Source organism: Mesoplodon bidens, assembly GCF_964165515.1.
Source record: "Mesoplodon bidens genome assembly, chromosome: 15".
In the NCBI taxonomy this organism is placed as follows: domain Eukaryota; kingdom Metazoa; phylum Chordata; class Mammalia; order Artiodactyla; family Ziphiidae; genus Mesoplodon; species Mesoplodon bidens.
The window spans coordinates 82176944-82201775 of NC_138171.1; the positions used below are offsets into that span (position 1 = coordinate 82176944).

The window sequence follows — 24832 nt, forward strand, 5'->3', positions numbered from 1 at the left end:
GCCCGTCCCAGGCCTCTTGACTAAATGTCACATGTGATTACGTAGTTGCAGAAACTGTCTTGAAACCATTGAGAAAGACCAAGGGAATTACACAGACCTCAGCTCTGGGCGAACCACTGAACCCTTGCCACCAGCAGCCCAGCTGTGTAGTTCTCGTCCACCGAGGGGAGAAAGGACAACCCTTAACTGGCTTAAGGCACCTTTTCTCTGCACTCCGGGTGCTGTTATCTGCAGCCAAATGCATCCCTGATACAGTTCACTCTTATTAACCGAGAACCTACAACAATTTATTTCATTATTTGTCCCAAGTTTGGTTTCCCCACCAGATGGAAAGTGTCTTATTCATGTTCACACAATCTCTCTCACCAAGCAGGTGCTCACAAATGTCCAATGAATGGACAAAGTGACAACAAGGCCATCACAGTTTGTCCCTAGTTCTTTTCTAAGAGAAAAAAAGATTTTTCTTCTTCCCTCCCTAGCTAAACTGGACATACTTTAGATTATTTAGCATGTATAAAAGTGCCCACAGAGTGCCTGAAACTAAAGTTCTTTATTTAACAAGCCCTAAGAACATTACTTGCCAGGCACTGCTTTCAATGCTTTCACAAAAACCTAATTTAATCTTCATAACAACCCGATGAGACAGGTACTGTTATCTCCCTTTCACAGATAAGGAAGCTGAAGCACTGTGAGGCTAAGTAAGTTGCCCAAGGTCACACAGCCAGCATCTGGCCGGGCTGGCAATGGATTCCAAGCAGTCGGGTTCCAGAGTTCAAGTCCTTAACTGTTATTCTCTGCTGTCTCTCAGCCACTGAGGATGGCAATATCTCCTTCTCCCTGTTTCTACAAAAATAAGGAATGAGCTGGGAGAAAATTCATTCTGATTATCTATCAAGGTTCTTAGGTCCACAAACCAGCAGAAACCAAGGAAGAGAAAGCTGTGTCCACTATACCAAGGGTTAAGGTTACTTTCCTAGAGTAAATATGATCAAATGTACGACTGATGATAAAAAGAGAAGCAAGGAGTTGTAGATTTTCATTTTCTTAAGAATTTCTAGAGCTGAAAATGAGGAAAACTCGAGGTAAAAGAAGAAAAGTCTTTTAAGGGGCAAATATAAGCAAACAAATAAATAAATACAAATAAATGACAACGCTTTCTAATGCAAGCTAATCAAAATGACCACCTAACACCCAGATTAAGAAAAGTCTTTTACCTGTAAGATATTACCCAGGTATTTGAGGCAACTTTGGAAAAAAGTATTTTAAAAACTGAGAAAAGAGGACTTCCCTGGTGGCTCAGTGGTTAGGAATCCGCCTGCCAATGCAGGGGACACGGGTTCGAGCCCTGATCTGGGAAGATCCCAACATGCCGCAGAGCAACTAAGCCCGTGAGCCACAACTACTGAGCCTGCGCTCTAGAGCCCACAAGCCACAACTACTGAGCCCACGTGCCACAACTACTGAAGCCCGCACGTCTAGAGCCCATGCTCTGCAGCAAGAGAAGCCGCCATAATGAGAAGCCCACGCACCGCAACGAAGAGTAGCCCCAGCTTGCGGCAACTAGAGAAAGCCCCTGTGCAGCAACGAAGACCTAACGCAGCCAAAAATAAAAAAATAAAATCTTTTTTTTTTTTTTAATGAGAAAAGAACCTCCAAAAACGTGAGGGGACGTATTTACATCTTTCAGCATCAGTTCTCAAGGTGGCTGCAGGAAGATGTTTCTTCTACTGAATTCTTCACCATTTACCTCTCACAGATTCAGCATCCAGAAATCAGCACCCAGGCCCCAGTACACTTACCAATACCTGCCAAGTCCTTTCAGATGAATTCACTACCAAGGACCCTGGAATTAAAAGATGGGAGGAGGGCTGGTTCTTCCATCTCCAGTGACATCTAGTGCTGAGAAACTGAAAGGCACCCTGGAGCACAATATTCCTTCCAATTATCCCATTAACCGCATACTATAAAATCAGAATATGTATAACTCAAAAACATATGGTTTTTTCCACAACTGGAATTGCCAGTTGTCAATTGTCTTCTAACCCCAAATTTAAAATATCTCGTAAGGTTAACCCATGGAGAAGATACAATTGTTTGAGGGGAAGAAATCCCTCTGTTCTCCAATTTTTTGTTTGTTTTAAATGCAAATGTAGCTTTATTTACCAATATTAGACTAGTATGTCAGGAGATTCTGCAGACATTAAAAGACTCCTTTTAAATTTAACCAAAAAGAACTCTGGCTTAATATAACAATAAATACAAGCCATTTATTCAAAACAAACTTCAAAAATCTCTGAAGGAAAATAATTTAAATGCAGATGAAACCCATTATAGGATGGCTTGCTGATTTAAATAGGCCATGGGCTAAATCCTGTCTCCAGATTTTACATAGTAAAATTATATTCTAAAAGATGCGGGCCAGCCCCATTCTCTTTATCAAAGTAAAGCACCATTCTGGAATTAAGATCTAGGCATTTGGAAACCATTTTATAAGATAAGATATAATCAAAGAGCACTGGATTAGGAGGAAAAAACAGGATCTAGCCCTGGTTCGACCTCTAGAACTTAAAGACCAACTCAATTTCTCTTGGCTTCAGTTTCCTCATTTAAGAAAAAAAGCTTTTCTTCTGTAGGATGAGGGAAGAGTTTCACCTAAATCCCTTCTTGAGACCCTTGTTCTAACGTTCTGTGTTCTATGAACAAGATGATCTTCAAGATCTCTTTGAGTGTTTTTTAAAATTAGTTAAACCACACACAATGACACAGCACTTTGAGGAATTCAGTACTAAGACTCAACAAAGGAGATTTGTCATTGAAATCAGTGTGGAGTATACAGAGATCTCTTTAGGATGTTTAGAGGATGACCCCTGAACTTGATCAAAGACATATTAAACCACATTCACTAGGACCTTGTACTTTCTAAACCATAAGGATTGCCTGAAGCCTTTTAATTAAGATTTTTCAGAAAGCATGCAATTTAAGTGGGCTTTTGTCACTAAACCCGGATATTCACAAACATTCTGATCAAGTGAAGTTTTGCTACCAAAATAAGTTTAGGTTTTTTCGGTTGGTTTTTTTTTTTAATTTTCTGCCCTTTCACCTCCTTTACAGCTCTGAAACACCAAGAGGCAGGAGGGTCTTGGATATCCACTGGCTCTGCTTTAAAACATCGTGGCTTTCTGTTCCATACGGGAGCGGGGGGGACTCGGAGGGCCCAGTGGGCGGGGAAACTTTGGTTAAGTCCCTGGTTCTTGCTGCACAGACAAGGCTGGGGTGCGAGGAGACATCTTCGGGCTCTGTGAGGTCCCTGGCTGGCCAGACGCGAGCCCCGGACAGGGCGCGCTACCTCATTCCACCCCCAGGAGGTGTCTGTTCCCTCTGGCATTTTTTTCCTGTGGGGATGCTGACGGGGTGTGTTGGGGGGGAGGCAAGGAGTGCAGTGTAGGGTCACAGCAGGTAAAGCAAGATCTAGGCCTGGGACCGTGGGCAGAGAGCACTGCTTCCCTCCGCAGGGAGTCTGGTGCGGGGGAAGGGTGGGGTGGAGATTTCGGGACCCGGGTCCCCTTGACAGAAGACTGGGGGAGGGAGGCCATGCAGCCCAAGGCAACAGTTAACCCAACGCAGCGGGAGATGTTCCTTCTCTACCCTGCCCGGGAACCCCTTCCTCCCAGCTGCGAGGACAAGGTTTTTGGAAACACTGCCGCCTGCTCAGGTATGCGCACCACCCGGGTGTGGCCAGACTCCGGAATCTGCTTGCAGTGGAACAGGGGAAGGCAGCCGAGCTGGGTTAACTGCATAGATGGGAACAGCTCCGAACTCCCTCCTCCTGTCCCCCCAAGTGGACGAACCTAGGATTCCGGAAATCCCCGGAGGGTCATACCAAAGCGAAAGGGAAAGGGGGTAAGAAAGCTAGGTTGGTCTTTCCCGACCCCCATCCCCTTTCACCCCCTCCCCGCCGGGGTGCCCCCTGCAGGCCACGTCCTAGGCACGTCTTCGGCACCTGTTGCAGAAGGAGGCGCACTTCGGTGGAGGTTCCCCAGGGCACCACCCTGGCGCGGAAGGAGCTGGCCTCGGCCTTCTGCGCCTCCTGGATAAGGTGGGGCATGGGGTAGCCGCGGCGCGGTAAGGCCACGTGGCCTCCTGCCAGCAGCCCCATGGGGCAGAAGTCGTTGGCGCCTCGTAGAAAAGACGCTCGAAGTGCACGCCGTCGTGGGCCGGCTCGCACAGGTGGTCGCTGAGCACCCTGTGCTTGAACATGTTGGCGGGGCAGCGAGCGCAGCTGTGCGCGTGGAAGGGCCACAGCGCCAGCAGCCCCCGAGCGTCGGGCCCCGACGGGCTGCTGAAGATGCGGCGGAACAGGCCGTGGTGGCCAGCAGCACGCAGCGCCCTCTCCACGCCAAAGGTGCTGGAATCTGAGATGAGAATAACCTCAAAGCGGGCAACCTGCCCGGCCACAAACTACAGCAGCTCGCCCATGCCGGGCGACAAGGGAATGGCCTCGTAGATGGCACGCAGGTCCCGTGGCTGCATGCCCTGCTCGCCCAGGTACTGGAAGACGCGCTGCATGTACTCGCTGTAGAAGCCCTCGCGGTAGGTGGCACGCAGGCTCTCAGGCGGCCGCTGGCCCGGCGCAGCGCACACGATGGAGTCCTCGCTGTTTTCGTCCATGATAGTCTCATCAAAGTCAAAGGTCAGGAGGAAGCGCGCGGCGCGCCCTGCGCAGCCATCCCGCTGTCCCTAAACAGGCATCAGAGGCCAGCAACTGGAAGACACCCACTCACTGTCAGTACCTCACCCTGGGCACCACCTGTAGGGACTGCTGGCCTCCAGCCATCATCCAGAGCTCCTCTGCTAGCTTTGTCCTGAGTGATCAAATCCTTCTGTGGTCACCAAAAAGAGTCCCTCAGAGGAAAGGGGGACAGGACCTCTGAGCTTCTCCTGCAGGGTGGGGAGCGGCAGCTGCCGAGGTCCGTCCCCGCTGGATCTGGAGCGTAAACAGTGCGCAGAGGGCCTAGCTGAGGTATTTGGGCGCAGGATGGAGCAAGGGGTGCTTACGGAAATCGGAGGGGACGCCGTGTCTTATCCACCCCCGGATTTCTGGGCTCCGGCTCTGACGAGTCCCTCCAGTCCTGAGGGGCCCTGGGTGATGTGCATCTGGGCTGTTCCCTCCACTTCCCCGTCCCCCAGTCGAGGTCTTTGTTTCATTTACAGGGAATGTTTATCGAAAAGGCTTTCTAAGATGAGGAAGGAGATCTAAGAAATTTAAAATCTGCCTGGAGTTTCCTACTACAATTATGGTTATTACTCTCTAACCTTGCAGAAAGGACGCTGACCTAGCTAAAAGTGACAGCTCCGTCACAGAAGAGCTGAAAAGAGACCTCAGGGGTGGGGAGACCAGGAGAAGGAGTAGTCAAACCCCACAAAGACAGGAAATGAGGGGAGTTGAACCCTAAAGACTCACCAGGTTTGGGTCTATTTCTGATCACTGCACTGGTATCCCCCAAGTATCTCAGGAGGGCCCCCCCACCCCGCGCCCTGGAGCATTTGTGACGAGCTGGTGTCTGAGTGAGTGACAGCTCTCCAGGATAGGGCTGGGGGGAGCAAGTCTACGCACAGACAACGTGAGGGGAGCTGGAGAAGGCTGGAGCAGCGCCCCGTGACAGAGGAGAGGAAACACGGGACAACTCACTTGATGACAAGGTCCGAGGAGAAGTCATTTGGGAAAGAGGCTAATTAAAAATAATGGTAATGAGGTTTGTTTTTTATACCATCAGGAAATTCAAAACAGAACCACCATGGGACACCACTGCACAGCCAACAAAAATGGCAAAAAAAAAAAAAAAAGACAGAAAACAGCAAATGTCGGGGAGGAGATGGAACCCTCACACGTGGCAGGTAGCAGTGTAAATGGTACAACCACTTTGGAAAACTATTTTCAGTACCTACTAAAGAGGAGCGGACACCCGCTCTATGACCCAGCAATTCTTCTCCTAGGCATACACCCATCAGGAGTATGTACATTCGCTCACAGTACATACAGGAAGGTTCACAGCAGCACTATTTCTAACAGCCCAAACCAGGAAACAACCCAAATTCAAAGAGTAGAATGAATAAACTGTGATACAGCCACATTATATAATACTATGCAACAATGAAAATAAACACAACTTTGCAAAAAACATAGACGGATCTCACAAACACAATGCAGAACAAATGAAGCCAGTCACCTAAAAAATACGTTCTGTGTGGTTCCATATGTATAAAGTTTGAAAGCAGGATAAACCAAGCTATGCTTTTAGAGTCAAGCCAGACATCTTCCTTGGAGGGAGGAATAACTAGAAGAGGACATAGCAGGGACACCCAGGGGCTGGTAACGTTCTGTTTCTTCCCCCAGACATGGGGCATGTGGGTGCATTCAGTTTATGAAAATCCATCAAGCAGGACAAACGATTTGTGTAACGTGCCATACATATGTGATACATAAATGCCCGAACTGAGAACAGCTCTCAGGGCACATTCACAAAGGAAGAGTGGTCCAAAACAAAAGAAGTCCCACAGCAAGGGACCAAAAGGAAGCCATCTGGGACCCAACCCCAAGATAGGGGACCCACGCCCAAGATAGGGGACCAACAGGGATAATTCCATGCAGCCTCCTGAGAAAGAACCCACATCCTTCTCAAATAGAAGGAAATCTGAGAGCTCACCTCACCAGCCCACCTGGTCATGACTGAAAAAAATGAGACACAGAAAGAGAGAGAGAGAGAACAATTCGGTCAAAGTCACACAACTAGTTAGGGATAAATCCAAGTGTAAAAGCCGGGTCACCTCAGTTAAGACAACTGAACTAATTATAAAATAGTCAGGATACTTCAAAAGAATGAATTGTGCAACCACTCAGAATGGGTAAGAACTCAAGAAACTCAAGAACTCACAGCTTTTATCCATTTCATTCAAACAAGATAAGCAGTGAAAGGTGACAGGTACACAGGACATCCACAGACAGGAGAAGGGGAACCTCAAAAAAAGGGGAAGGAGAAGGCAATCTTGGAGAAACTGGGAACATGGCACACTGACTGTGGATGAAATACAGCAAAACCAGAACTGCACCTCCTTTCCTCATATGCAGCACTCAAAAAAATAACACTTTGCACATCTGGACCACTTTTGCTCACCAAAGAGCACATTTCAGACCTCTGTTTTATAAACAACCATCATTGTAGTAGAGGGCAATAGAACAACTGTATAAAAGCCAGTCTCAGGGCTTCCCTGGTGGCGCGGTGGTTGAGAGTCCGCCTGCCGATGCAGGGGACATGGGTTCGTGCCCCGGTCCGGGAGGATCCCACATGCCGCGGAGCGGCTGGGCCCGTGAGCCATGGCCGCTGAGCCTGTGCGTCTGGAGCCTGTGCTCCGCAACGAGAGAGGCCACAACAGTGAGAGGCCCGCGTACCGCAAAAAAAAAAAAAAAAAAGCCAGTCTCATATGAAGTAAAATATTACCTACAAAGGTAGACAGGGGCCTCCCTGGTGGCGCAGTGGTTGAGAGTCTGCCTGCCGATGCAGGGAATACGGGTTCGTGCCCCGGTCCGGGAGGATCCCGCGTGCCGCGGAGCGGCTGGGCCCGTGAGCCATGGCCGCTGAGCCTGTGCGTCCGGAGCCTGTGCTCCGCAACGGGAGAGGCCACAACAGTGAGAGGCCCGCGTACCGCAAAAAAAAAAAAAAAAAAAAAAAGGTAGACAGGAACACACAGCTGGTTGGATACAGTTCAAAAAAAAATTAAAAAAAGAACCTGAAATATGCTCAGAGAAATCATTAATATAAGAACAAAGATAATAACACATCAGGAAAAAAAATTATACCCAGGGAAATAACCATGACTCTTGGCTTAAGAAAAAGGCTAGAAACGAGCCAAGGCAGAAGAAATACTACGCACAACCTTGGTGGAAATAAAAAACATCAGAGTCATGATTAAAGAAAGAGCGTTACAAAATGCAGAAGGAAACCTGAGCTTTTACTTTAGAGAAAGCAAATCGTGTCTTGACATTTATAGAGATAACAGAGCAGATGGTGCTTAAACAGTGGCCACCAGTCATGCTGGTTTTTAAAACACCGATGAACAACCAAATTCACAGCAAATACAGGCTCACTTTTTCAGACAAGTTTTTTTCATCAATCTTTAAAACATGAAAAAGCCAAAAAGATAACGGTCAGAGAAAGACAAAAAAAAAAAAGCCAATGAATTAGAACATGAAAAAACAAGTGAGGTCAGTTTGGAACAATTAAGAACTAGACAGCATAGTGGGGTCACAAGCAAACTTTGAGACAGGGTTCAAATTCTGACCTCACCTATTCCTTCCTTAACTGAGTGCCCTCTGGGCCTCAGTTCCCTTGTCTATAAAGTGAAAAAATATATATTCCCCCTGCATAAGGCTGCTGAGCAGAATGATACTTAAAATGGTGCGTGTGTGTGGCTATCAAACACTTGAGATGTGGCTAACAACTCATTCGTTTAAATTTTAAACTGCACTCAATTAAGTGACTGGAAAACTTTTACACATGTTTGGAACACAGATTGCAATGAAAATCTACTTTTCAACCATAACTTTAATAAAATCAAAATACAGATCAAGTGTATCCAATGCAAATTTAGCACTGAACTGAGAGGCACTGTAAATGTAAACTTCACGCCATGTCAAAGATTTTAAAAAATTATGTTCCTCACTAATAATTTTTATATTGAGTATCTGTCAAAATCGTAAATTTTTAATATAATGGGTTAAATAAAATGTACTGTTCAAATTAATTTCAACTGTTTCTTTTTAAAGGCAGCTATTAGAAAATTTAAATTCCCATATGTGGCTTGCACTACATTTCTATTAAACAGTGCTGGCTTAGAACAATGCCTGGTGCCCAGGAAGAGTGCAGTAAATATTACCCACTATTGTCCCTATCGATGTTATCAATATTAATTATTAAATGCAAGGCAGTTTGAGGGGGTCCAAAAACAATTTAAACATGTCTCTACCTCAGAGTCTGGCAAAGGAAAACCAGACATACTACAATAGATTTACAGAAAACAAATCATTAAATACCTAGCTGTGAGAAAAGAGGACTTGCAGGGAAAAAAAATCCACAAAGAATGTATTCAGCTCACTGAAGACCTTCAAAACTGTCATTCTAAAAATCTACAGAAATCAGAATTTGTGTTCCCTACCCAGTTAGCCTAGATCCAGATGACAACAGAAAAAACAAACATTACATGAGGTACCCACACAGACTATAGGCAAACATCTGCTGTTTGTGGATTGGGGGCAGGAGGGGGGTGGGAGGAGAGAAAGATGCTCCTGCTGAGTCCAGACCTGATCCAGTGGGGCAGGGGGTCCTGCCTTGCTCCGGGGCCCCGCCCATGCTGAGCGTCAGCTGGATGGAGAATAAGGGACATTTGGATCAGGGATACTCTGACCATAAACACTGGGCAGACACATGCAGGAGGAAAGCAAGCCAGAGCCAAATTCATACCAGGATGAAAGCCAGAAAAGGGGGCCCAGTGAATGCACACACCCAACAAAACACGTTCCAGTATGTTCCTAGAAGCGCTATTCATAATAACCAAAAGGTTGGAGATAAGAACCCAAATGGAGCGAACCAGCAGGAGAATGGATAAAAAGAATGTGGTATACTCACATAATTAAGTAGAAACTACTGCTAAACACGGCAAGGATGAATCTTAAAGACAACAGGCTGCACAGAAGAAGCCAGAAACGAACATAGGACATACTGCAGGAAGCTCAGGAAGGCAAAACTCATCTACATAACAGCTGTCAGAACATCTCTGGGAGAGGAGGACAGGAGGTAACTGACTAGGGAGGGACAAGAGGGAACTTCTGGGGAGTAGGAAATATTCTGTATCTCAACCTGGGTGTGGGTTACAGGGGTGCACACACAGATGACAACTCATGAGCTGGACACTTCAGACGTGTTCTCTTTTACAAGTTCACCAAGTTGCACACTTCAAATGTGCACACTTCGTGTATGCTGAGCCTCAATTAAAAAAAATAAACGCAAATAGCTTTTTAAAAGGTCCTGTGAACAAACCACCCTATTTAACAACAAATAATCTATTCAGCTGAAACTTCTGTTCAAATAGCATCACCCAATGTCTCCATATGCCTGCATGAGTGTGCAATTCGGGGACTACAAAACCCTGCAAGAACTTACGTGTGCCATTTTTTCCTGGGAGCCCTCACCCATGCGATACACATGTTGAGATGTGCTTCAGGGGATAATCTTCCACATGCCTAGGCCTGTGGGTCGCAACTCCTGTGAGGCTCAGGGCACTTGTTTAAAAATAGAGATTTGGGGGTACCACCCCCAACATCTCTCCTTCAATGACACTGCAGAGCCCAGAAGATGGTCTTTTAAAAAGGCCCACAAGGTATTCTGAGTGGAAACCACTTCCGTATGGAAAATCAACTTGCATGACGCGCAGAATAACTGGTATTTAGGTTGCTTTGGATGAGAAACTGGACTTAGCAACTGAAAGATCATAGCAAGTTCTGTTGCTTCATTTCAGTCCCACAATCTGCTGGAAATGCCAGTGTAATTTTTACTTTAATAGCAAGGACAAGAATGGCTTAAATATAATTCATTAATATAGAGTAGATTGGATCTAGAAGAAAATGAGCATCTTTGGTGATATGTGTGTTGTTAGATTCTTTCAAGGAGAAATCACAGCTGTTTGGAAACCAGTCCTCTTACACACAGATGACTTGCTCAGGAAGGCTGTTTTTATCTGGTAAAGCCAGAGCTACAAAGTATTACATATGACCGTAGAAATCTATAACCATCCCCCACCCCTTGCAAGTATCAGAACATCCTGATAATAAATATTCACATGCAACCTAGGTCCATATTTGCTTTTCAGTTGCTGCCCATTGCTAATGATCCTGTCTTACAGATACATACTTCTTAAAACCACCACTTTTGCTAAGAGACTTGGAGTTCTACTGCCTGGAGTTAAGAGAAACGATGGTCATCCTTAAATGAGGCAAAGGCAAAATCAACCCGGATGCTAAGGAACAGTAATCTCCTAAAACCTGCTGTTGTGCTACAAATGGAGGGCAGTGCCAACTCGCCACTCATAGCAACCGTTGCTAGGCAGACTGGGCTGGGAAGCATCAAGCTAAAGGGGTCAACGGGAGATTAAGCCAAATTCAAAACCACATAGGAAAAGCTGGAGAAGAGAACAGACGCTCATTCAGAGCTCATTTTAAATCACATAATCAACCTGAAAAAGGGAAGAGAAATTTAAATATGTGGAATTCATTGTGTGCCATCCTTCAATTCTAACACCAGAGAAGAGCGATTTCTCCTGTATGGAATGTTCCCACCATGGTACAGATACTCAGGGGCCCTTTCACATAGTCTTCCACCTGAATACAGGACTTCTGAGTCATAAACGAAGTGCTTGAAAATATTTTCTCTTAATAGAAGAATACTTCAACTAAGTTGCATCTTCTGTTTGCCTTTAATATATTCCACATTACAGTAAGTGACCAGGTTCTACGTCCAGCAGAAAACGCGGATGGTATCACCAAGATTCGCCGGCCCCCAGCCCACCCTACGGTGCACAGCAGCTGCAGTGAATGGGCCTGACCTCACTCCAGCTCAAAGGTGGTTGTCTCAAGCAATCAGCGTAATCCATTCTCTTATCAAAGTGATTAGTGGAGATAACCCAGGCCCAAGCCAGTCAGCACCAGGCCCCAGCGATTGGTTCACAAATGCATCAACCAATCAGTGCAAAGCTCAGAACTTTGCTGGAGACTCTGAAACCCAGACTCTGAATTTAGATGGTGTGATGGGTAAATATAAAGTTACAATTGCTGCTCTCACTTGGCCATTCTGAGAGCCTGAAGATGAAGTCATTACACCAAAAAGGCAAAACCAAGAACAGTCCCGGAGAACCAGAGCCAGTGCCCTGGTCAAACCGTGCCTAATTTCTACCCTATCGCCTGACCACTCCTCTTCTACCACTTAAGCCAGTTTGGAATTGGGTTTTCTATTATTCAAAATTAACAAACATAAAATACTACATGATAAAATGTCTTATGAGTAATGCCCTGTTGTAGCTGCATAAAACTATACTTTTAAAAGTTTGCATATACACAAGTTCTGGCTCTTCTGACCAATTGAGAAGACATATATTACTGTCAAGCCAGTTTCACATATAAGAGGATGGATTTGGAGAAAATGAAACAAGTAAGAAAAATGGTCAATTATATGTTAAATCTAAAAAAAACCTGAGCTCACAGATACAGAGAACAGATTGGTGGTTTGGTGGTTGCCAGAGGGGGCAGTATATGAAATGAAATAGGTGAATGTGGTCAAAAGGTAGAGACTTCCAGTTACAAAATAAAGTCCTGAGGATGCACCGTACAGTATGGTGACTATAGTTAATAATACTTATTGCATTATTTGAATGTTGCTAAGAGAGTAGATCTTAAAAGTTCTCATCACAAGAAAAAAAATGTAATTATGCTGAAGAATGTTAACTAGACTTATTGTGGTGATCACGTCACAAAATATACAAATAGTGAACGTATGCTGTACACCTGAAACTAATATAATGTTAGGTGTCAATAATATCTCAATAAGAAAGAAAAAGGAAAAACTGGCTAACATTACTATAATGCTTACAACACTGACTACAGACACTGTTCTCACCTTGTAGGACAGGTGCCATTACCGTCTGCATCTTACAGTGAGGTTCTGAGACACAGAAAGCTCAAAGGGACCAAATATGCACAGACATACTGTGCATGTTGTGTATCTGTCAGAATACGCACGGACACAAGTCATCAGACCAGGCGGGCAAAGGACCAGCGCCTCGCTCCCAGCTCTCTCTACCTCCACCCACTCCTCTCTGAACTCACAACTCTCAGGACTGCTCCAAGGTGAGTTCAGTATGTTCCTGGGGGACATGAACAATAAACTGATTGTACCATGAAATGGTCGCTTTTTAAGCTTTCCTGACAACGAAACCAAGTTCCTACAGTCTAGCACCCCCAGCGAGTTCAGGTGCACATAAAGCATGCTTCCCTATGACCAGGCAATCTTCTCCTCCCTGGCTGTGGCAATAAATATGCAGTAAGAGCCTGTCAGCGTACAGGCCTCACTGCAAAAGATCAGAAGGAAAATCCCGTATGTATTCAAAATAATTTATCACACGGTTCCAACATTTAACGGGGCGCATTTGACTTATTTCTGAGTCTTATTGCTCCAGAAATGTTATTCAGAAGTAAGGACCAACATATGCTTGCAATACCTTTATTTATGAGCAGCTCCTCCAAGACGAAAACTGCCATGGAAAATAAGGTAGGCTTGGCGTTATTAACAGCCTCAGAGCTGGTTCTGGGAACAGTTCGCTCAGCCTCTGACCCTGCCACGTTCTCCATCGACCTCCAGTGCGGCAGTGCTGACAGTCATCTCCCCTATTAATTATCAAACCCCAGTTTCAGAGAACAATGAACTTTATTATTTCGCCTTTCATCTTAAAAAACAGCTGCAAGAGCAGGACTCTACAAAGAGGAGAACACACAGGCTGATGGACATGAACAGCCAGAGTCTAACTTTAATGAGAGGTCAACAAATTAACAACCGCGTCCTATATAAAGCACAGTAACATCTTTTTCCTCTTGCCTCAGATCAAGAACCAGCCAACGAGACAGTATGTGTGAATGCACTACAAACAGACAGAGGGCTTTGCACATGGGGGTACTGACGGTGACTTCTGTGCAAACAGACCCGGGGTCATTCACATTAGTCCGAGCATTAAAGCAGGGAGGTAAAAAATTTCTCATAAAGCTAGAAACAGTATGCATGACTGTCTTAGGTCAGAACTTTGAACCATCAAATGCCCAAATGGTTGCTAATAAGGAAGGTGACCCATGGCTGGGTCACTAAGGAGGAGATGTCTCCTCCTTAATCCAAAATCTGAGCAAAATCAATGTCCATAAATAGAATTCTATCCTAGAGCCACCCGCAGGTTCAATTCTTGTACCAAGAAGAGGTTAAGATGAACTGATTCTAAAGGAGACACAGGGCACAAAAAGTGTCACCTCTCCATCACTTTGTCTGTAAGTTACCTAGAAACCAGAGTACCCAGTGCCCTGGGCAGCAGGAGCCCAGAGGCCCACAGATCTGACCGGGCTGAGCAGCAGCCCCAAGTATCAGTGCTGCTTCCAAATCCATCACACTCCCCAACACACGTCTCCTCCACAAAATGGAAAACTGCAGACAGCAGGAAAAACTTGTTTTATAGGATGCCATAATCTTCCAGAGACAAAAGTTCAGCTGATTGATTCTATCATAAAACAGAAATAAGCTGGTTTAAAGTATGCCTCTCCATGAAATTCGAGCTCAGAAAATCTGACGCCAGTAAAGGATTCCAATTTCATTTTACTCTATTTCTTATTAGTCAAAACATTCTGAAAAAGTAAAAAAAAATGTCTTCCATCAGTGTGTGACCCACTCCTGCCAGGGGCCTGTAGTATCCTGCCTCTTCGCTCCCCAGAGAGGGACAGTAAGACACCAGCACAATTTAAGAGGAAATAGTTTGCATTAGGATCCCATCATCACGTAGATTCAAATACGCGCCATCCTCCAAATTCAACTCAGTATTGTTTACCATAAGAAAAACAATCCATTTAATTAATGTCTGGGAAAAAAAAAAACACTTTAATTCAACTTCTACTTGCATACATTGCTCACTTTTCCAGGACCAGCCTCTCCAGTGACAGCCTCTGCCTGTGGGCAGCCTGCTTCCTCCCCCCAGCCCCCCGCCCCATGCCAAACCACAGTTGGATGCCCCTTGCAGAGCCATGAAAACACAAAAGCGAGTCAAGCACTAGAGTAATCAAAGGATGTGTTTTCAGTAAGGAAGAGACCCTATTTATTAAAAACTGAGCAGGATAACCAATGCTGGGGGATTCAACAGAGTGCAGTCTCGGGGCTCCGAGCCCCAGACGGCAGCCCGGCTCTAGACAGACCCTGCACGGAGCCGCGGTCCCTTCTGCTGCACCACCTGTCAGACGTCGGAGAGCTGCCCCCTGAGGTTCACACGTGCTGTGATTTATCCTGAAGTGCAGAGTTCAAGGAGTTATTTGGAAGTCAGGTAACGTATCTCTGAGGGTTTCATTTTAATCATTTAGAAAACGCTAGAACAGAGAAACCAAAACGTGTCCACAGTGGACAAACGAAGAAGGTGCATACAGGGTGGGGTGGGGTGAGAGAAAGTGAGAGTACAAAGAATCGGGGGACCCCTCGTGACTTGAAACAAGTCATCAGCAATAAGACATACGGGATCTATAAAAAGTCAGGCCAAAAGGGACACAGGATGGGTATTAAGTAGCCACTGTATAGACCATTTCAATCACTAAGCAGTCAGCGCCACACTGAAGCCGTGGGAAAGGAGAGCTGACACAAAGGCTTCGGGAATGCACGGACCCCAGGCCTCGTAGAAGCCGGATTTATCACAACATTAAGTTCCAAGACCCCAAAGTTATCACAGCTTAAGACAAATTCAGCAGGATGAAAAACACATTGGGGTAGCAGTCTAAGACACTAGAAAGACAAACCGAAAAGAAGAATACCGTTAACACAGGTTCTGAGCAGCTGGCAGTGCCAGGCAGGAGTTGGGGTGCAGACTCCGGTATCAGACAGAAATACCAGGCGTCTACATCGCGGGGGCTTTAAGACAGGGAACTGGTTACTCGGCTAAAGGAAGAGCTGGGAAGCCAGCGGGGATGGTGAGGCCACCCGCAAACTGATGAGGAAACCAGCATCACCCCTGGGTAGGAGGGACAGGGGAGAAGGTGTTTCTGGAAGCCAGGGCTGCATCACCAGGCAGCACCAGGGATGGGCCGTGTGGATTCTGCAAGAAAACGGTGCAGACGAGGTCTGGTTTCTCCCTCCAACCCTCACACAGTGAGTCCCACTCAGGAAAGGGCAGTCCACCCAGTCAGCTCCCCACCAGACAGGGCAGAGCAGACGGGGAAAGATGGAAATGAGGGCAAAGAAGCCCAAGGCGGCCCCACCTTTCCCTCCTCAGCCGTTCAGGTCCTGCACTCAAACCGTAAGGTGCAGAGCCATCACCTGGGCATCTTATGAAAATACAGATTCTGACTTAGGAAGTCTGCAGCGGGGCCTGAGAACTTGCAGTTCTAACCAGCTCAAAGATGAGGCTGACGCTGCTGGTCCAGGAACCACACACTGAGCAGCAAAGGTCTAACTGACCCAAATGAAGGACTGGACCATAATCAAAAGGAATGCAGCCACATTCCTTCCAAGAATGAAAAATAAACAGTCATATACGAGCCTTTCAAATAGGAGTGAGACAAATAGGACGGAATGTACAGGCAGGAGCATCACCAGGGCAAGACTGCTGCCTGCACAACACCCCGTGTAACTTTTCCCACCGGGTCATCAGGTTTGCGCGGTTCAAGGTTGTTATGGGCTGAAACGTGTCCCCCTAAAGCTCATATGTTGAAGCCCTAAGCCCCAGTATCTCAGGATGTGACTACATTTGGAGATACAGCCTTTAAAGAGGTAATTATGTTAAAAAGAAGCCATTAGGCTGAGCCCTAATCCAATCTGACCAATGTCCTTATAAGAAGAGGAGATTAGGACACAAGAGGGCGACCAGGGCTACAGGCACACAGAGAAAAGGCCACGTGAGGGCCCAGAGAGCAGGCAGCATCCACTAGCCAAGGAGAGAGGGAGGCTTCAGGACACACCAACCCTACCGACACCTTGATCTTTGACTTCTAGCCTCCAGGACTGTGAGCCAATAAATGTCTGTTGTTTAAGCCACCCAGTCTGTGATGTTTTGTTATGACACCGCTAGCAAACTAATATAAAGGTTTGGGTTTTTGTTTCTTGTTACGACCTTAATCCAGTAAGTTTTCACTGTATGCCTGCTCTGTGAGAAGTGGAGTTCTAGGAGCTGGTTCACAGAATGATAAAGAGACAGTCCCTGCCCAGATTCTGCTCCTGTTTAGAGGGAGAAACTAAGACCACCAAATTCCGATTATGATGAATGCTATAACAAAGGCAGAACGAAATGCCTTTACAAAAGCCAGAGGAAAACAAAATCATTCTATCCGGTAAGTGGGAGAGGAAAGTGACCAGAGAGAGCTTCATGGTGGAATCCCACAGGCGTAGAAAGGGGAGCACCTCAAATGATGGAGCAACATAGGCAAAGGCCAAGAGATCCCCAGAAACCCAACACCCAGTGCGCACAGGGACCAGCGAGACACCTGGCCGGGTGGGGCGGGGGCCCGGGAGCACAGGGCGGAGAGCTGTGATGGGACACGTGGAGCCAAGAAGGAGCTCAGTGCCCCTGGGGATCAGGCAAGGGAGTCTGAACTTTAATTGATAGAAATGGAGATTAACGAAAATGAGGAAGGTAGATTAAGGGGCAAGACAGTGCATACACAGCGTAGACTGTTGAGGATAACAGAGCCCGCATTACCCACCTGCCTAAGAAGGGTCTCCTCAAGACCAACACACTTTCCACTGTCATTAGCTACTTATATCGTAACCCCAAGCAATTTATCACCTCTTGTGACCTGGGTATAATGAACAGGTGGCCATCCGCCCGACTTCCAAGCTGGGGACAAGGGTGTGTGACACTGTGGGTAAGTGTCACAACCCACCAGTGACTCAGAAAGAGACCTGAAGCCTGAGACGGAGCTAGTAGATCAAAGCCCGAGGCACGTGTGCCATCACCACGGCACCACCAGCCCGGCTGCAAACAGCCGGCACCTTTTGTTTTTTTCTTTGTGGTACGCGGGCCTCTCACTGTTGTGGCCTCTCCCGTTGCGGACCACAGGCTCCGGACGCGCAGGCTCAGCGGCCATGGCTCACGGGCCCAGCCGCTCCGCGCCATGTGGGATGTTCCCGGACCGGGGCACGAACCCGTGTCCCCCGCATCGGCAGGCGGACTCTCAACCACTGCGCCACCAGGGAAGCCCCCAGCTGGCACCTCTTGTCCGAGCGCCTTTCACCCCTTCTTCACCCCACTCAACACGCCTGGGCCTTCACTCATCCCCAGCAAGGAAAGCCACAGACCAGATCACAAACAAGGGAACAAAGTCACTCCTGGGTTTCTGAGCCTCTAACAGCTCGGGCAAGAAAAAGCAACAAGGCAGGCTCTCACTGTGCCGACAGGCACCGAAGTATCCCTGTATCTCCCTTCTGTCCCCCTGACGGTCTCACTCTCAGTCTTCCCCCCAGAGGTCTCTCCTTGTATGTTCAGGATTTGGGGCTTGGAAGGGATGATACAGTTGCAGAGTAAACAACCAAGCCCTGATGATGAAGATAATCCTGGGAATTTACCGCTTCGTTGAGCCTGTCTCTACAACATGGGCAAATGCAGTAGAAGAGCAAGTTCCCAGAATTTAACGATCTGTATTTTATTTTATTTTTTTTTATTTTTTATTTTTTGTGGTACGCGGGCCTCTCACTGTTATGGCCTCTCCCATTGCGGAGCACAGGCTCCGGACGCGCAGGCTCAGTGGCCACGGCTCACGGGCCCAGCCGTTCCGTGGCATGTGGGATCTTCCCAGACCAGGGCACGAACCCATGTCCCCTGCATCGGCAGGTGGACTCTCAACCACTGCGCCACCAGGGAAGCCCAACGATCTGTATTTTAACAGGGGCATGTGTCGATTAAACCAGTGATCTCAGAGCAGGATTATACATTTACACCCTTGCCGCAGCCCTTTCATGGGTGAAATACACTTCTTCCCCTGTGACTTTCTGTTCAGCCAAGTGACTTGCTTTGGCCATGATACAAGCAGAAGCTTGAAATGTGCTTGCAAGACCAGGCCCACCTGTTTCTACCTGGGCCGTGACCATAAGTCATGTTCTGGACAACCAGCCAGTCCAAGAGAATGAGAGACAGACCTGGAAGCCGCCCATAGCTGGGATCCAAGCCCAGCCAGACAAGCCCAGCCGACCCCCAGCCAATGTGCATGTGAGTGAGGGGAAAAAAATGTTGTCCGAAGCCACTGGGTTGGAGTGGGTTCTATGCAGCATTACTGGAACAAGAGCTGATGAAGGAAAAGTCAGACAGCAAAAATACGGGAACCACACAAACCACACAGATACAAACTTATCGAAAAACAATCCCTTTCCCCATCAATTTCCAAAGAATGTTTTCAAAAACATTTGAGTAGCCCTCTTCTTCACCTCAGGCCTCAGGCACTGTCTTCCAGTAGGAGATGAAGACAGCTCTTAAAATACCAAATGTGAGCAGAAAACAAGTACAGATTTAAAACACAGATACCAGCAGAGACATCTACAAAGGGCTTGCCAGATCAAACCAAGGGAAAAATCTGCAATATCATTAGCCTTTCCCATAACCTTGAACACCTAGCACATAACACCTTTCTATTCTCATCTCAGAAGTTATAAAAAATAAAAACAGTAAGATTTATGAAAAACAGAATTGGAATTGAAGAAGGATTTAGTTTCCGGGCCCAGAATAACATAATGAGAAAAAGTTCAGGGGTTCACCATGGTGACTCAGTGTGGATAGCTCTGCAAGGCTGTTGTAGAAGCCCTACCACGGTGACAAGGAGAGACCAGGCAGAAGAGATGGGTTGCAATCTGCATTCACTGTGGCATTGCCTTCTGTGCTAAAAGGCACTATGTATACTAATGGCTTTTCAAACAGCTAGCTACTTGATGTCTCTTTTCCTTACGTGCAGCAGATTTCAGTCCTCCCTTTCTGGGAAATTCGCTGAGGAAAGTATACATGGTGCCATGAACGGTCCAGCGGCTGGGCTGCATAAGTCAGGGGCTGCAGAACTACTTCTCCGAGTTGATGCAACATAAACGATGAAAACAGTCACATCTTTGCTGGTGCTTATTCCCCACCTGACTCTTCAGAAATGCAACTGGAGTCTTTGCTCAGTTTCCTGCACGAAAACCTCTCAAAAAAACAAACGCTGAGAAAGTACCTCAAAATAACACATTATCATCATCAGGAGGAAAGAAAAGTCTGGGCGCAGAAGCCTCACTGACTGCAGGGCTTTCTGCAACCAGAAAGAATATTTCCAGGACCAAACATGACCCACGGCCACCAAGGACTGCAGCTCAACCCTACTCATGAGTTGATAAGTAAGCTTTTTAGCCCCCAGAGCAGGCCAGCTTGCCTAAATGGTACAAGGAAACTTTACATAATATGATGCTGACCCCACTCTCAGAGAGAGTAACTCAATGGCTACTCCAGGTCTTCAAAAGTTTTCCCCCGTGAAACGGTCACCAGGTGCCCCCCTCTTCACGTGAACGGCGTCCAAGTCAGGCTTCTGCCAAGACACATGGCTAAACCTCATCTATCCAGCCTCGCCAATATTCAAGGGAGATTCCGTCCTTTGGGAAAGTTTTACCTCGACAGACCTCAAAAACAAACCCAGGATTCAGCAATCACCTCTGAATCACCTTCTCTCATGTGTAAGGACAGACAGACGCTATCAAAGCATAAAATTCCAGTCCGAACCTCAAACCTAACGTGGCTGACCCTCCACGGATGACACGAGTTACCTACCACCTCAGCAAAAAGTGGGAGCACAGAGAAACGTGTATTTTGAAGCACAGAGTATGAAACTCGGAGGCCGTTACTGACATCTTTTCACCATGAACCCTGCCAAAAATGCAGACCATCACTGCCTAGCCTTTGAGACATACAGAAAAAAATTCCAATAGGAAATTACTAGTTGAGAAATTTCTGAAGTCTAGCCACGCTATGCACACATATTCCACAATACTGCCATGAGAAGTATTTTTTTATTTAACATATTACTTTTATATTGGGTTTAACAAAAGCAGAAAGGCAAAGTGGGTGCCCTTGAATATTAAATGGAATTTAATATGTGCTGACTCAAAAATGGAAAAACTCCACAAGTGAGAGCAAATACCTTAAGTATCAGCATCACCCCTGAACACACAGCTTTTAATGACTAATAGCTCGCTCTCCCATTTCTTCAAAATCAAACCAGAGTCCCAACCTCCCAAAAGTCACTAATCAATTCCACTGATCTTACCTTAAGCAAAGCACACAATCGCCATTTTTGAGGGAGAAAGAAAAAAAGTTTTACCTACTTAAGCCAGCACAGTAAGATCATGACACTTTTTTTATAGTCCTTACTTTCAAAATATTTTGGGTTTCATTCCACTTATTTGTCCATTCCTTGGTCAATTCTTGAACCTAAAAGAAAAAACATACATATGCCATTGCTCCACAAAAAAAAATGACTTTGATTTTCTTCTAGAAAGTTTCCAAACTCTTACAGATTATGAAAGAATGTACAATACCTTTTTATAATTAGGTAGCAATGCCTCAAAGAACCATCACCAAATATAAATCAAACAAGCTGATCTTACCCTACAACCTATATCATGGCAAACGAAAGAATAGAAAAAAATGTGTCAAGTTACCTAGGGTTTTACAGCAGTCTTTTCCAAGGTGTACTTCAATAAAAGCTGCTTCCTTGGATATTAACCAAAATTACAAGTTCAAAGATGACAACACCCCATTACATGGGTTAATTTTTCCTGACTATACTTTAGGTCCTAAGAAATGGTGATTTACTTTACTTTCTAATTAGATGTGATGATTAAATCACCTTGGAAACTGCAGTTTTCTTTTAGGAGATAATCTGCTTTTGTAGCTAATTAATAGGGTTTATAAATCTCATTCTATCTTTAAAAAAAACAAAAAAAGGCGGCTCTTTAATTGACTCTTAGTAAAAGCAAAAACGTTTTGATAAAAATCAGCTTCTTTCCAGTCTGCGGTAACTTAGGGGAGAAAATATGCCCCATTGTCGAACACAGCAGAGTTGGAAATTGCTTCTCAAAGTTAATGAAAATATTCTGCTAGTTCCATACAACTTTTTAAATGACCTTAGTGAGTGATTCATTAAGAAGTAACGTGATACCTGATTGAGAGGTAGGAAAAAAAATGGAAAATTCTGTAAAATGAATACACTTAGGGCTAAAAGAAAGTGACCTCTGAGGGGCACAGAGGGGGACACACCCTCCCAAGGCCTTTTCCCTCCTGTCCTTCAGCATTCCTGCCTCCTACCCATCCAACAGCAGACACCATCCCAGTTCAACGGACTGGTCTTCCCACCAGTAAGTTACCCTATTTAACCAGGTCCAAGTGAAGGCACAGAATACACTGGATTATACTCTCACTGCTAAGAGGAAGATACTTCCCACAGGCCATTAAGTAATATAGATGGAAAGGGCGTGGGTCAGCAACCTCCATGAAAGACCACGTTCGTTACTGACAAGAAATAGAGGAACTGGAGTCATGGTTTATCCAGAGCAAAACCAAAACACCTCTCACCCACCTGAATTCATTCAATGGGCATTCGTTTTACCCCTCAATTTACCTCAAACAACTGCAGGAGTTCTACATTACCATTGTTTTCAATAAAATATCTTAGCTAGTTACTAATGTCAAACCTATCATGTTCTTGGAACAAACAAAAGAAACAGGACTGAGCGTGTCTAACTCTGACTTTTGCTCATTTGTACTGGGTAGGCAAGGAGGCCTTCCTTTCATCACCTGAGTGATGCCAGCCCCACAGCCTCTACCGCAAGAAAAGTCACCGGGCTTTTTGTTCTGGAAAAGCTTTCAGAGAGGGAATATTCTTACGCCTCCTCTCCCTACAGAAGGGGAAAAGACTGGGGTGATGAATTTACTAATTTATAATAATCAGTTAACAGATGCTCTTTGGCACTTTATCTGAGAAACACAAAGCATTTAACAATAAACGCTGCGGCATTTCAACAGATAAGTTCTCCCTGAAGAAATGCAAGCCAATTAATCCTTTTCCAATTCAATCAAATAATCTAGCTTTCAACAAATCGTAAGTAGGCCTTGGGTTTCTTCCACTACTGAACTTAAACCAAATAATCTTCATTTATAAAATTAATTTAAAACTGCGAAGTCTGATACCACCTCTAACAACGGGACCAGTTGATAAGATTTATAGCCAAGCAGATGGCAAACAATTTTAAGAGGTCGGCAAAGACTAGATGAAAATTTAGAAAATGTTATGAACAAGAGGGACAGTCATTTCTGTCCCAGCAGGTATAATGCATTCAAATTAAAATGTTTATTGGTTTCTATTAACTTGCTAGGTATTTCTGAAAACTATTAGTAAGAAACAATTTAAGACTATACAGACATTTCAAAGCCCTCAAAATGAGAATCTGAAGTACTAAAATACAAAATGTCAAGAGAAAAATAGGGATTAAGAAACTAAACTTTTCACTAATGCTATTATCAGCAAACTAATCAGCATAATTACCCAGGGAAGTGTCAACAGGTTCCTAACTACAACCCAATTTATATCTTCAATATTGTGTATTCTTGAAAGAGCTTTACCAACAGAATTCAATTTTCTTTCTCAATCTGTTTTAACCATTCAGCACAGTGAACAAAATCCACTCCAAAAATGTTATTAATGCTGTTTCTCCTTTTACAGAGGGTTATTTTTTTTAAACAAAAATAGTATAGAAGTAGATCAGCCATGAAACTAGTTTTCAGAAAGCACCAGCACACAAACAGTGGCTTCGGCCCAGAACACCCATCCCCCCGCCTCAAATCCCACCTCGCTTAAGATCAACTAAGCATCTACTCGGAGTATTCAGTGATTCCCCAAGTGCTGCACTTCCCTCTGGAAAGTAAAAACATGACAAAAAGCTCCACTCTGGTCGTGGTAAGGCTATGGGGACCACCACCGTGAACAAAGCCTCCCTCTCCCGAAGGCCGGGGCTGCCTCACTGCCATGTGGGCCGGCCCACGTGTGAATCTCAGTTGCTGTTAACCATCGTGTGCCAGAAAACTCCCATTTATTAAGTCACAGAGAACATGAAATGCACAGGTAGTCAACTGCTGTGCTTCTTTAAAAATGGGGTGAGGGCGGGCGGAGTGTTAAGTGTCATATAGAAACAAAATGAGTCTCAAACAGCAAGTACTAAAAAGTATGCACTTAAAATAGTGAAAGCTATGATTTTCTCAAAAAAATAACAAGTCAAGGTATCACTTACTCTGGCTTCATTCTGCTGAAGTTTCTCCTCCATGCTTAAGGCTGTGGGAGAGTCCAAGAGGGCAATCTACAATGTAAACCAAAAAAGACAGAAGCAATTAGTGAGCATCAGTAATCTAGAGGAAGGACCCAGCCATGATATTGTAAATTATCGGAATTTGCCAAATAAACTATGAAACAGAGGTAAGAAGTATTGTCCCACACCCCCCCAAAAAAAGTGTCAATCATCACTAAATCTTTAACCCATGGGTTTCATTTCTCATACTATTCAAAACCACGGCATCCTGGTAAAACTACATCTGCAACACAAATCAGCAAAGAGAAGGAAAAAGAAAAACATGTAACATGCTGACATTTTATCAAACTCAAACACAGTCTAAATCCCTAGATCCTGAAGGATTCGTCTGTTTTGAATGTATACAAAGTACGCATTCAAAAAGAAAGAAGCCTAAGTCTTGCCCAACCACAGGCTTCTGAGATTCATCCACACTGACACGTGCAAATGAAACTCCTTTATCATCAGCGCTGGATCACATCCTGCGTACAGCATGACTATACCACAACCTGTGTGTCCATTTCCCTATCTGTGCTGCGAAGGTATGTAAAGACTGACATGAGAATGATAAACATCAAATTCAGGTTTGCCCTGGGGGGACAACGCAGGCAGAGACGGGAGAGGCCAACACAACCAGGCGGGGCGCATGGGGGCTC

At 45.4% G+C, this 24832-nt stretch overlaps 1 protein-coding gene and 1 pseudogene across 2 annotated transcripts in view; both read right to left on the minus strand.

Moving 5' to 3' along the window:
* Window positions 1-24832, minus strand: part of LOC308628709 (kinesin-like protein KIF16B) — a 295568-nt gene that overhangs the window by 205374 nt on the left and 65362 nt on the right. The window contains exons 11-12 of the mRNA XM_081255964.1: window positions 24123-24188; window positions 21208-21267 (exon numbers count right to left, since the gene is read on the minus strand). Of these exons, the coding sequence (XP_081112090.1) occupies window positions 21208-21267; window positions 24123-24188 (126 nt within the window). The remainder of the gene's footprint in view (window positions 1-21207; window positions 21268-24122; window positions 24189-24832) is intronic.
* On the minus strand, window positions 3875-4742 carry LOC308629051 (phosphoethanolamine/phosphocholine phosphatase-like; annotated as a pseudogene). The gene has a single exon. The product of its transcript is annotated as a phosphoethanolamine/phosphocholine phosphatase-like (transcript).